This window comes from Rutidosis leptorrhynchoides, chromosome 6, assembly GCF_046630445.1.
Source record: "Rutidosis leptorrhynchoides isolate AG116_Rl617_1_P2 chromosome 6, CSIRO_AGI_Rlap_v1, whole genome shotgun sequence".
NCBI classification, from domain to species: domain Eukaryota; kingdom Viridiplantae; phylum Streptophyta; class Magnoliopsida; order Asterales; family Asteraceae; genus Rutidosis; species Rutidosis leptorrhynchoides.
This window is the reverse complement of record NC_092338.1, coordinates 427735006-427749480: the sequence shown is the minus strand read 5'-3', so window position 1 is coordinate 427749480 and position 14475 is coordinate 427735006. Positions and strand designations below refer to the sequence as shown.

General features: G+C 40.6%; 1 protein-coding gene across 2 annotated transcripts; it reads right to left on the bottom strand.

Annotated features, from left to right (window-relative positions):
• Nucleotides 1–454: 454 nt before the first annotated feature.
• Nucleotides 455–5921, bottom strand: LOC139855522 (probable receptor-like protein kinase At2g23200). Of its 2 annotated transcripts, XM_071844758.1 has the most exons (4): nucleotides 5788–5921; nucleotides 4348–5303; nucleotides 4171–4218; nucleotides 455–734 (listed from the first exon to the last, which is right to left on the bottom strand). In XM_071844758.1, exons 2-4 carry the CDS (start codon nucleotides 5248–5250, stop codon nucleotides 690–692), a joined length of 996 nt encoding a protein of 331 aa, XP_071700859.1. In that variant the 5' UTR covers nucleotides 5251–5303; nucleotides 5788–5921; the 3' UTR covers nucleotides 455–689. The 2 variants fall into 2 exon arrangements, with proteins under 2 accessions (XP_071700859.1, XP_071700857.1); XM_071844756.1 differs by lacking the exon at nucleotides 5788–5921 and having other exon boundaries at nucleotides 4348–5428.
• Nucleotides 5922–14475: the final 8554 nt, after the last annotated feature.

The window sequence follows — 14475 nt, the reverse complement described above, 5'->3', positions numbered from 1 at the left end:
CTATTACGTGAACTTCGTGTTCCTATTAAATCGGTTCCTACCTTATGGTGTGATAACCTTGGCGCTACATATCTCTCAGCTAACCCAGTCTTTCATGCACGTACAAAACATGTAGAAGTTGATTTTCACTTTGTTCGAGAAAGAGTTGCTCAACAAAAACTTTCAGTTCAGTTTATAACTACTGATGATCAGATTGCTGATATCTTCACCAAGCCATTGTCCACACCAAGATTTCTCCAGTTACGATCCAAGCTACAGGTTGTTACCCGACCTTAGCTTGCGGGGGAATATTAGACAACTACTTGTATTGTAATATAGCATTGTAATCATAGTTTAGGGATTGTTAATGTAAGTATACCTTCTATAAATAGAAGGTCTCATGTACTGGTATAACACACAAATACAAGAACACAGTTCTTTCTTTCTCTCTTTATCTCTTACAGTTAATAACAAGGATCATTTCAGGACCTTCAATGCAAAAACCGAGCAGCGAGACTATATTTTCATGTTTACAGTTACTAAGCATTTCGATTTCTCTTAAGAACCCTTCTTCTGCTTGATTGTCTACTCTGCTAAATATGCGTTTAATAGCTACAGTGCTATCAAAATGATCGAGTTTTGCTTTGTACACCTTACCGTATCCGCCGGACCCAATGCAGTGTTCCTCAGAGAATTGATTAGTCGCCGACTCAATATCTATTAATCGAATTCGTAAGTGATCTAAGTTTTTTTTCCTGTTACGCACACGTTTTAACAAAATTAGTGTGATTAGAAAGAAATTATGTCCTTGTCACTTTGTGATGGTTTCCAGTGGTTTCCAGCCGTCATCTAGATGACTCTGTTCCAGCTGCCATATAGATGTTCAACGTTTCCAGCTTTGAACAACTCATACGGAAGTAGCAAACTTGAACACGATGACGGTCGCCAACTTCCGCCAACCTTCTTCGTTCACACCATTCACCGCCATAGAATTTTTGCTATAAATAGAGATGCAAACTTTCATTGTAAATCATCCTAAATCACTCAGAGAAGTGTAATCACAACCTAGAGTGTGTGTGTGAGTTTGAGAGTTTTTTTTGTAAGAGTTTTGTAATACTCTGTAAATCTATTCTTGTGAGTAATAGAGTTGTTTTTCTCTCAAATTTATATCTCCCAACGTCCAGGCGATCCCCTCTTCCTAACAAGTGGTATCAAGAGCTTGGTTAGAGACGTTGGTTGAGTTTTTGGGTCTTCTGAAGTTTTCTCAAAATTCAATTTTGAGTGTACCATTGGATTCGTCTCGTCGAACCGAGTCCAACGCAAAAAACGGCGACTTAAACGGAGTTATAACGAGCCCAGAAAACGCGGTCAAAGTTTGGTCAACTCGCCGGAATCTCGCCGGAGAAGACGACCGGTGCCGAAATTTTCGCCGGAGAAGACGATCACTGTAGCAATTCACTGTAGCAGTGACGGCACTGTAGCAAGTCACTGTAGCAGTACTGTAGCAGTACTGTAGCGATACTGTAGCAATTTTGAAATTTTACAATTTGGTCCCTGAAATTTTCAGAATTTCATTCTTGGTCCCTGAAGTTTATAAAAATTATAATTTTGCCCCGTAAGTGGAATTTAAGCCGCGAAGTGTCTATTCCACCATTTTCAACCGTTCCGGACGTAACGGTGATTCTGTTTTCTACAATTCAACCCCGTTTGTGTTGAAAAATTATTTGTAAGGTGATAATGTCCACAGAAGAGTCAACATCATCTTTCGGAGCTATGATTATGCTCACAGCCACAAACTACACGCTGTGGAAACCTCGAATGGAAGATCTCCTCAGCTGTAAGGATTTGTTCGATCCTATTGAATTGAAGGGTATAAACCCTGATTCTGCCAAAGAGAAAGAGTGGAAGAAATCAAACCGAAAAACTATTGGTCAGATCCGTCAATGGATTGATCATAGTGTCTTCCACCATGTTGCACAAGAGACAGACGCATATGTCCTCTGGAAAAAGTTGGAGGACATGTACCAGGCCAAGACTGCTCGGAATAAAGCCTTGCTGATGAGGCGTTTAGTCAACATGAAGCTCAAAAGTGGAACTTCAGTTGCCGAGCATACCAGTGAGTTCCAGAGCTTGGTCAACCAGTTATCGTCTGTAGAGATGCCGCTTGGCGATGAAGTTCAGGCGCTACTGCTACTTAGTTCCCTTCCCGATAGTTGGGAAACGCTGGTAGTAACACTCAGCAACTCAGCCCCGAATGACAAACTTACCATGTCAATGGTCAAGGATGCCCTATTCAGTGAAGAGGCAAGGAGAAAGGACATGGGCACAGATCAGACCTATGCCTTTGTCACAGAGAATCGGGGGAGACAGCGAATGAGTAACAAAAATAAATGGAGAGGCAGAAGTAAGAGTAGGGGCAGGTCAGCTGATGGCAGAAAACCAACATATAAATGTCATCATTGTGGATTAGAGGGACATATGAAGAAGAACTGCTATAGATTAAAAGAGGAACAAGGTCAAAGCAGTTCACAGCCGAAGAATAAGGGTGGAGAAACATTAGTTGCTATCACAGGTGATGTAGCTTATTGTTCAACCCATGATGAGACATGCCTTCACGTCTCACGAGAAGACACAGAATAGGTGGTAGATACTGCAGCTTCCTACCACGTGACTCCATACAAGGAATACTTCACAACATACAAAGCTGGAGACTTTGGAGCTGTGAAGATGGGAAATTCCAGTTCCGCTGAGATTGTCGGAATTGGTGATGTCAAGATAAACACAAGTTCCGGGAGCACAATCACTTTGAAGGATGTCCGCCATGTGCCAGATCTTCGGCTGAATTTACTTTCCGGAGTAGCTCTCGATAAACAGGGCTATGATAGTCATTTCAGTAGAGGCACATGGAAATTGTCAAGAGGCGCTATGATATTCGCTCGGGGACACATTTGTGGCACACTTTACAAGACTCATGTGAAGATCTGCACAGACAGTATTAATGTTGCAGAAAAGGAGGCTTCACAAAATTTATGGCACCAGAGACTCGGTCACATGAGTGAGAAAGGGTTGTCTACCCTAATAAAGAAGAAGCTTATCAATGTAGACAAGGATGCTGCGCTAGATCCTTGCAATCATTGTCTGTTTGGTAAGCAGCATAGAGTCTCGTTTAATTCCTCTTCAACGAAAAAATCAGAGTTACTCAGTCTGGTACACTCTGATGTTTGCGGTCCCTTGGAGGTTGAATCAATTGGCGGCAATCGATACTTTCTGACGTTTATCGATGATACTTCTCGAAAGGTGTGGGTATATTTCTTACGGACGAAGGACCAGGTGTTCGATTACTTCAAACAGTTCCATGTCATGGTAGAACGTGAGACAGGAAAGAAGTTAAAGTGTCTTCGATCCGACAACGGCGGTGAATACTCTTCCAGGCAGTTCGATGCCTATTGCAGATCAAATGGCATCCGACATGAGAAGACGGTCCCACGTACCCCTCAACATAATGGTATAGCAGAAAGAATGAACCGAACAATCATGGAACGTGCTCGGAGCATGCTCAGTATGGCTAAGCTGCCAAAGCCATTCTGGGGAGAAGCAGTCAGAGCCGCTTGTTATTTGATCAACCGATCTCCATCAGTACCACTGAATTTTGAAGTTCCGGAGAAACTTTGGTCTGGAAAGGATCCATCATACTCTCACTTAAGAGTATTTGGATGTTTGGCGTACGCACATGTATCTAAGGAGCTCAGGCAGAAGCTGGATGCAAGGACCACTCCATGCATATTCATAGGCTATGGAGATGAAGAATTTGGATACAGATTATGGGATCCAAAGGAGAAAAAGGTGATCAGAAGTAGGGACGTGGTGTTCCATGAAAGCCAGACAATAGAAGATATTGAAAAGCCCGCAATATCTCAGAAGTCAAATGTTGCTGCTCAGGTGCCAGAGGCAACAACGGAATCATTCATGAGAAATGGTACATGGAGTTCTTGCTCAAATCTATAGCAACATTACCTCGCGTATCCAATGATAGCGAATATCAATATGTTTTGTACGGAAATGGTACACGGAGTGGTCACTAGGATGGTTGACTGTTTTAAATGTTGACCCGGTTGGTCAATTGTCTGACTAAAATTATAAAAAACTTCAGCTAATAGATTAGCTATAAATTACATAAATGAAATTAGTTACCTTCAAGAGGTCGGAAGTTGAAAGCTCAAGTCCTGCTGTTGAATGTTCCTTTATAAAAACAAAAGCATTCATGATTAGAACATAATTACGGAGTACTAATCACTGATTACTAAAATTATAGGCAATTGACAATCATGAAATAAAAAAATAAATCAAAGAATAAATTAGCTGTCTTACGTATTTTTGTTGAAGCTCAAGCGCTGTATGAAGCGTCTTGAGAACATGTTTACTATCTGGACGTTGTTTTCGCTCCTCCCGTAAACAAAAATATGCTATTTCCGAGAATATTTTTAACGACTGCAAATCCATTTGTTTTTGTAGATCCGGATCAATCATACCATCCAACGTTTTCTCTTCATAATGTAATCTCGCCAATCGAGCAAAATACCATTGATCATCATCTTTAATAGATGCTTCCATACCAAACAAGACTTCAAATAAAACAACTCCAAACGAAAACACATCCGACTTGACGGTGATACCGTTAGTTTGTTCATATGCTGGGTCCATATACTGTAATTTATTACAATTATAATCTTTCGTAAGGTGAAGATGGTGCCAATCAATTAACTTCTTGCAATGTCCAAAACCTGATAACTTTGGTTCCCAATTATCGTCTAGTAAAATTTTTGAAGGATACAAATTACTATGTATTACACAACCGTGTTCATCAAACGCAAGACCGTAATGAATGTAATTCAATGCATCTGCAACACCCACACATATTTTCAATCTTTGCATCCATGTGAGAGTTGACCCAGTTAAGTGTTTATCAAGACTTCCATTTGCCTCGTGTTTGGTTACGATGATTACACTATCGTTGTTTTCATCAGGTTCAATGTAATTAAGAACAGAAGCATTAATATATTTATGATTGAGAAAATAAGACGCAACCATTTCAGATGCGCCAAAACCTACCATATTTGAATATTTCCGTGCAACAACATTAATCAAATCTCCAGATTTTATTAGTTGTCCTTTATAAACCATTGCAGAAGTACCTTGTGCGATGAGGTTTTCATCGGCGAAGTTATTGAAGGCTGATGCTACCGTTTCATATGGGACACGTAAGAACTCCATATAATCATGAAATGAGAACTTCCTATATTCATCATAGGACCAGGTGGCTGGATCTGGGAATTTGGGAGGTGAAGACATGATAATAACGTTTGTTATTGAATTCAAATATAGCAAAAATGAAGTATGTTAGGCTAGAACAATGTAAAGGATGAAGCAAATGTAAGGACACAAAGTCACTCAACGAAATTTCAAAAGTAGACAACCCTTTTCAGCTTTTCTCCATTATCAATTATATAAATAAATATATATTTAACATCAGTCGCCTAAACTTTAGTTAACATGTAGCAGAAAAGGGGTCCAATGATACATTTTAATAGTACATGTTAACTGAACCTACAAGATTCATTGAATGATAAGCTGATAAATAAAAACAAAGTCAATAGCACTGGAATTATCAACTTGACAATCTTATTTCTATATATATTTGTTATTTTTTTTATAATAAATAATAAATAATAAATAAATAATTGCAACAAGATCTCTAAAAAAAAACTGTACCAAAATAATGTAGAAGTGAAATTTTTAAAATAAGCTTACATCTTTGTTCCGAAACCAAAATTTTGCTCAACTGTGGCTATACATAATATCACCCATCACCACTAATCTTCTATAGACTTCAATATTAATATTAATTTTATCAACCACCAATAAAATGCCGTCGACGGTGGTGACAGTGTACATCAGTACATCACGTAGATTGGAAAGTGATCATGCATATTTTAACCGTGGGGTTTAATATGCCTGCTCAATACATAAGGAGGGGTTTAAGGATCTTAGAACGTGGCTCTCCGGTCCGGCTACCGTGAATAACCCTGGCCGACATGATGATGTCGGCGGGGTGGCCAAGTGATTAAGTCCACCTCTGATAACGGTCGTCGATCAAGAGGCCCCAAATAAGGTCGTAGGTACTAGCTTACGAAAGACTAACCTGTTAACCTTGAAGAGATGCTGAATGATGCTGTTTTGCGTAATGTATCTCGTGTGTGATAGTTACGTAATATGTCGTGTCTGGTAAATGATGATTAGGGTTGTATTTATAGGCAAACCCTAATTCTAGAACCGTCCCAGATCACGTTAATCTCATCCATAACTGACTTCCCCGAATCACGGATATAATTATGGAAAAGATATTTACTTGACAGCTAAGCAACCGCCGTACCGGGAACAAAGGAATCAGATACAATCCGCATACCGCATAGCGCACACAAGCACACGCATACGCACACTATTAAGCGCCCGCATGCATATGAGGTGCGCATGCGGGTTGCGGTATCATTATGTCCCCCCAGTTTGATGTTATATGACGCAAGACACATGACATCAAACTATTAAGCGGAAAAAACAAGAAAACGGCTAGCATTTAATATTCCGCGTGCGCCTCGATGCCATTAAATGCCTGTCACAATCGCAGAAGCCCATTCGGCGGACATGACATAAAGTGGCAGTGTGTCAGGCGCGTGTCAACCACGCGCGTACATGTAATCATACCCAACTGGCATCCACGCGCATCAATAAAGTGCTGGCCGTCGATTGCGTAACACGTGTACAGCCACGATCACACCACTCCATCCCATGACTCCCAATCTTCCCTATAAATACCCCATTTTGCAGCTCATTTCCACTTTCCTGCTTCAAGCTTCCTCGTTACGCTGCCAATTTGAATTCCGATCAAAAATCAAACATTCCGGCCACCATTTAAAGGTTAGTATTCATCCGATTACTCCTAGAAAATGACTAAAGCTAACGAGACGTATGTAGATAGCGTAGAGTCTGTTATAGAGCAGAAGCACATAGATTACTTAGTGAAACAGTATCCTCCCTTAGCCAAGTACAATCCGGTGCCACCCCTACCCCATCAGCGTGCTCACGAGCCACCGGAGAAGAAAGTGGCCATCTATGAACATGCGTTCAAGCATGGTAACTTTAGGGTTCCTCCCTCTGACTTCTTCTTAGGCGTATTAGATCACTTCAGAGTGGGATTAGGGCAACTACACCTGTATGCCATAGGCAAAATAGTTCTTTTTGAAATGTGGTGCGCCGCAATCGACAGGGTACCGTTGGTTAAAGTTTTCTGTCATCTATACCGCCTAGCCAATCACCACAAATCCTGGTTCACCTTCTTCGCCCGACAAAATTTCACCAAAACCCCAAAGTCGAATGCGGGTAACTGGAAAGAATCTTTCTTTTTCATTGACCAAACTGTAGTTGGTACCGCTTTTCCGCAAACGCTTATATGGTGCGAGAAGGTGGAAAAGGATGTGAACAAAACCCCGGTCCTTGATGACGAGGAAACAAAGCTGTTAGCGGAGTGCGCTAACGCACAGCTGGTGCACCGGTCATACGGGAACGTGATGTTGCGGCTAGGGAAGATATCCGCACACTGGCCATGGGAGGAAGTGCGTCCAGCCATAGTCGGACCGGATGGAAAGGGTAGGAATAGTATAATCACGTACTAACAACAGTTTGCTATTTATGTGTTCTAACGCATGCGTGCATGTTTGCAGAGATGAAGATGAAGAGAGTACTGACTGCAGAGGAGATTGCGGGCATCGCCTTCCGCAAACAGAATGTGAACCAGCCGTTAGAGCAGGAGAAGACTGGCGAGAATGCACCTGCCACCTCCGGCAATAAGCGCAAGGCCGCCGAAGCCTCCCAATCCCAACAGAAGAAGAAGAAACTCACTCCCAAACAGAGGGAGGACAAGCGGAACGATAACTTTGTTCCCATCGAACCCCGTTCTGCGGATCTACCTCCCCCATCTGGTAAGAGTTCAGCTTTCGCGCATACCGCACATTTAAGTTTGCATTTATATAACCACTTATTAACACGCAGGTCATGCAGAAGAAACTCATCACACCCCACCGCGGGTCAATCCGGACCTCGAAGCTACTGCCGAGTCAAAGGATAAGACGATACACCTGGACTCCGAGTCCACACCAACCCCGCCACACGGTAGCTTCCGATTGGCAAACCTGGCGCAGCTCACCCAGTCATCGGTGGAAAATGCCGCAGAGCAGTCCGCCTTCCTCCAACAAATCTTCCCGGCTGAGTTCCGCAACCAACTTGCCGCACTGCCTTTTAATCAGGCGCTCAACGCCTTCGTCCAAAACGGCCTTGTCTTTTTTGGCATGGTTGCAGATCAAGCCCGCCGTTCGACTAACTTGTATCAAGTGGCCTTACGGAAAGAAACGGAGCTAGGGCTGCTGCAAGCAGGGGTTGATCAGGTGAAGAAAGACAGGGACGCCGCAGAAGAAGCGCGCAAGGCGGTGGAGTTAACCGCGGCGGAAACCAAAACTGCACTGATTGAAGAGAGAAAGAAAAACTGCGAGCTGGTTGGTGCGGTTGACCAGTCCAAGGGGGAGGCGGAGCGTCTGCTGGTGGAGCTGGAAAGGGTGACGAGGGAAAGGGATGACGCGGTAACCAACCGCGAGCTGGCAGAGGCGGATCTGGCGAAGCTGCGCACTGCACTCCCCACCATTGCGCAAAAGGTGATGGATTCTGGGCCAGTTACCGATAAGTTCAATGCCTATGTTGACGCGGTGAAAGACCACGAAGTCAACAAGGCAGTCTTAGAGGTGATTCAAGCCTGCAGCCTCACACCACCGTACCCTGACGCTGTGCAGAAGAAATTGAAGGAGGGTACGGCTGCGGCATTGCTGGAAGCGGAGAATGCTACCACCACCATTCCTATCCCTCTAATCGATGCGTTTGCGGCAGACCCAAACATGCCGATTGATGGGTTTCTCAAGGAGGATTTTTAGTTTGTGTTTGTGATGGTTTGCGCCGTAAGTCCTATGCTTAGGCAGGCAATTGTAAATGTATATTTGAGCCCTAAGTCCCGTGTCGGGCAGGCATTTGAAACAATTACCACTTATGTAATAACTTAATTCAATGTATATGTATCTTACTGTTATGCATGCGTAGTTTATTTGTTTATATACCGTGAATCAAAACAAAAGGTGAACCGCATGCCCATGCGCATAGTTAACCAAAACTCATGCGTATGCGGGTATTACTGCGTAAAATAAACCAATACTTTAACAATTACCCTTTAATAATTTAGACTCGAAAGCTACTGCGTTATCGCTTTGTCATGTACTAGGGGTGCACTATAGCTGTATGGTAAGCAACGCAACTAAAAACAAGCCAATGTTTTTATGCTTTGAGCTCCTCAAGCAAACCAATGCGAGAGTAATTACGCACAAGCAAACCAATGCTTGTAATTTTTTAAGTCGACTTTGCAGCCATCTAGTCTGCGTGGCGCTTGGCTAGGGGAAAACCAATTCCCTTTGCCTGCCGTTAGCGTCCAGCCTTGTAACCAAACAGGCTTCTGCCGCACGGGGGCTAGAGGACACCCCTTAAGTAGGCAGGAACCGCATACAAAAAAGATTTAAACAACAAAATTATGCGCGAGTAAATATTTAATAGGCATTAATCACAATTACAACCGCGACACATCCAAACGGACGGAAAATACATAGAAAAAATAATGTGCTACAATAAACTGGAGTGATCAAGTCCACCTAGCTACATATAACATTTTTTCAATAACGTCGCATGCCAAGTGCGTTTCACAGGTTTTCCATCTAATGTCTCGAGATGGTACGCCCCGGTATTGTTTGCCTTCGCTACCCTGTATGGACCTTCCCAACGGGGGCCCAGTTTCCCAGTATCCTCCGCATGACTTGCGTCGTTCTGACGCCAAACCAAGTCACCGCACTTGTAAGAGCGCGAACGCACACGCTGATTATAGTACTTTGCAATTTTTTGCTTACTTATTTGCTTCGTTGACAGCCGCAGAGATTCTGCGCTCTTCCAGCAAATTAAGATTTTCCCGCAAAGCTTCAGAGTTATTTTGCTCATCAAAATTTTGTATGCGGAACGTTGGTACCCCAATTTCTGCGGGTACAACAGCTTCTGATCCATAGACCAAACTGAACGGGGTCTCACCAGTGCTTGCTTTGGGTGTTGTTCTATGCGCCCATAAAACCTTCGGTAGTTCATCCACCCAACCAACGCGACCATGACCCAACCTAGCTTTGATTCCAGCTACTATATCCCGGTTGGTGACTTCGCACTGGCCATTCGCCTGCGGATGCGCAACAGATGTAAAAGTTTGCTTAATATTAAGCTCCGCGCACCAGCTGCGAAAAGGGTCACCCGCGAACTGCGTACCGTTATCGCTAACAATTTCGTTTGGTATACCAAATCGACAGACGATGTCTTCCCATACAAAATTTTGCACCCTTTTTCCTGAGATTGCTGCCAGCGGTCTCGCTTCGACCCACTTTGTGAAATAGTTGATTGCAACAATCAAGAATTTGATGTTTCCTCTGCCTTTTGGGAATGGTACGACTATGTCGATTGCCCATTTGCAGAATGGCCACGGTGAGGAGACTGGTATCATTGGATGTGCAGGTGCTCTGCTAATAGGTGCATGTATTTGGCATGATTCACATTGCTTAACTATGCGCGCAGTATCCGCGTACATGGTGGGCCAATAATATCCTAGCCGCATTATTTTTGACACAATGGACCTGTGCCCCGAATGGAGTGCGCATGCACCTTCATGCACCTCGCGTACAACTTCCTCTGCCTCTTTCGGGCCAATTGTAATGACCCGCACTTTTTTGATCGTTCTATACTTATAAGATTAATATTTACATAAATTAAACCTTACCAACATGATAAGCAATCCAAATTGTCGAGACTTATGTTTTTCGAAAAGAGTTTTACACAACGTTTGACCGTCTAGTTTGACCGATGATATCACGAACTATACAATATATGATAATTATACGTTTGTGTATATATATGTATATATACATATTTAATATGACCTAAGAATGTTTTAATATCTCATTTTGTATTAATAACAATAAGTTATAAGTATATTTTGAAAATACTAACTTAAGTTTTCAAAACGATAACCATACGTAACGTTATTTGACTTAAATACTTATGACCTATAATGTTTATACATATATCGTATAAGTAATGTATTTAATCACTTTTAAAGACTTAAATACATAAAACAATATAAGTATATTTACAAAAGATAACTATATTTGAATCCTCGTTCCGTTTTCTCAAAGATTTCTATACGTATACCTAGGGTATATGTACCCGTATCATACGCAGCTTCTAGATGTATTTACTATTGGTATATACCAATAAAAATCTGCTCCTTAGCAGCCTTAAATGATTAAGAAACATGTGGAACCAACCATTTGTCAAGTAGCATGAATTATTTAGCAAGAAAACAAAGTTAGGTATCTTTTTTTTCCTTTATAACCTAAAAACGTTTTTATGCATGCACACCATTTCTTCACCCCATTTTCTCATACTTACACTTCCATTTCTCTCTCAAAATACTCTTAACTTCATACTTGATCATCTCCAAGCATTTTCCCCATCATTTAGCTTCAAAAACAACACTTAAACCTCATAAGAAAACCTTACAAAAACACTTCAAGAAATCCTTCCAAGAACACCAACTTACTTCCAATCTTTCATCCACTTCCATCACCCTTTTGTTTCTAGGTTCTTACTCCTCTTTTACAACAACCTTGTCCAAGGAACTTGAGGTAGAATCTATGTTCATAACCTTATTCGATTCATATATATATAGCTATCTTATTTTATGGTATAAAATTTTAATAACAAGAACATAGTTTGAATGTTTTCAAACTTGTTTGAAAACTAAATAGATCCTTCTAACTTAACTTTTAAAATACTTCAAGACCTGTAATATAACTTAAATATATGCTAATTTAACAAGGTATAACTTGGTTTTTCAAAGAACACCTTAAAACTGAATCTACGGTGTCGGAGTGTAACCGGGGGCTGTTTTGGGTTGGATAATTAAAAACTATTTTGAACTTTGAATTGGAGGCTTATTTTCTGGAAAATTGATATTTACTATGAATATGTTAACACATAAAAATTTCATGATTTAACTCAAAGTATAAGTATTTTTAGAAAAATAATCATTTAAGGTTGTTTACATGATGGAAAATGATCAACTCCATAAGTTTCACTAAAGTTTGACCTATGACCTGTGATTTCGAATACAAACTAAGGTATTTACAGTTCATAGTCTTAAAGAGGGAATCGATCCAAGGAAGTGGCAAGTTGAATCAACGAAAACGGAGTTGTAACGAAGAAACTATGACCAAAACGAGATCGGATATCTAAGACTAGTTTAGCTACGAAAATAATTGGAGAAAATTAAATAAATCACATCTTTTTAAAATAACATGATATTTTATATATATGTACTCATAATTTAATTTTATATGGTTCAGGATCACCCGTAAACAATACGAGAAGATTAATCATAAGATCCCATGATTGTACGCAACACGTCATTTGACAACACCGGTACTTTATGTACGCAACACGTCATTTGACAACACCGGTACCGTGGGTCAAGATTAATCTCGACCAATACATATACGATGGGGGTTTTTATTTATTTCATTGGGGGTTTATTAAACACCTAAAAATGAACCATTAAAATTGAATTACTAACATCGGACTGCTAACTACGGACTAAGAAATTATTAAAACTATTAAAAGTATAAAAAGTATATATATATGTGACGATTGTTTAAAATAGAAATATATTGATAAACTATATATGGATAGGTTCGTGATATCAATCGGAGACCAAGTCGAAATTACATATCTTCAAGACAAAAGTGAGTATATAGTCCCACTTTTAAACTCTAAGTATTTCGGGATGAGAATACATGTATTTTATGTTTTACGTATGGACACAAGTAACTGAAAAATATATTCTACGTTGAGTTGTACCACTGGCATACTTCCCTGTAGCTTGGTAACTGTTATTTACAGCGGTATTGTAAACGCGAATCCTGTTGATAGATCTATCGGGCCTGACAACCCCAACCGGACTGGACGACCAGTATTCAACGGTTGCACAGTACTTCGTTTTGTGACTACACTTGGTACGGTGTAGTAAGATTTCATAATAAAGGGAATATGCGACGTGATTAAATGTTAAGTATGGTTACCAAGTGCTCAACCACTTAGAATATTTTTATTAAAATGTTTATATATGAAATCTTGTGGTCTATATTTATATCGCTGCCGGCATTAAACCTATATCTCACCAACTTTATGTTGACGTTTTAAACATGTCTATTCTCAGGTGATAATTAGAAGCTTCCGCTGCAACATGTTGAATTTAAACAAGATCTTGAGTACGCATATTTGTGTCAAAAATAAAACTGCATATCGGAGGATTTGTAATGTAAAATATGCTAGAAATCGTATTGTTATCATCACATGTAAAGTTTGTAAGTCTAAGATTATCGCTAAACGATAATCATCTTTATTTTGTCTAAAGCTTGTATCAAAATAAGAATTATGGTTTGTAATGTAAAATATATGCAGTTGTTCTTTTAAAAATGTCGCATATAGAGGTCAATACCTCGCAATGAAATCATACGTTATCTAACACGTTCTTATGGTTAAGGACGGGTTATGACATGTGGTATCAGAGCGGTGGTCTTAGCGAACCAGGTTTGCATTAGTGTGTCTAACTGATAAGTCGTTAGGATACATTAGTAAGTCTGGACTTTGACCGGGTCTGATTTAAAAACCATTGCTTATCATTGTTGGTTAAAATTTATATGTAAATATTATGTAGTACTAATGGGTTAGTTGTTGTGTGATAGATGTCGGGCTCAAAACTTGTCATCACGTTCAGCGACTCCGAACCAGAATCTTCAGATGGTGTTCCAGTCATTAACCTATCCGATGACGAAAATAATATCTTTGGGGAAGACTCACAAATTCCGGATGAACCGACTATAGAGAACCCGGAAAGTGAACCCGAGGAGGAAAGTGAACCCGAGGAGGAAAGTGAACCCGAGGAGGAAAGTGAACCCGAGGAAGAAATACAGGAAATTACAAAAGACGAGTTCGAACTAGGAAAGAAACGAAAGGCTAATGAATTAGAAAATTCAAATCCCGAGTTTAGTAAGGATGATGTGGCACCAACTCCACTAGACACTACCACCCCTATTCCCGCTATTCCTATTCGTTCTATCCCGGCATCCAGTTCTTCAGCCCCACAGCCAAAATATAGGCAGACAGCCAGGATAAGCGTTAAGCGATTCTTTGAACCTAAACGTCCTAGAAAATAGACCAAACGATGCGCTGCCGTATTAAACCATGGGATCATATAATGTTTTG

Bases quoted from the DNA above. Each gene is read 5' to 3' on its own strand.
- LOC139855522 (XM_071844756.1), bottom strand. From the start codon at position 5,328: ATGTCTTCACCTCCCAAATTCCCAGATCCAGCCACCTGGTCCTATGAT. The intron at 4,219-4,347 runs GTAAGACAGCTA...GTTTTTATAAAG, and splicing joins TTGAGCTTCAACAAAAATAC to GAACATTCAACAGCAGGACT. The intron at 735-4,170 runs GTAACTAATTTC...TGTGCGTAACAG, and splicing joins CAACTTCCGACCTCTTGAAG to GAAAAAAAACTTAGATCACT.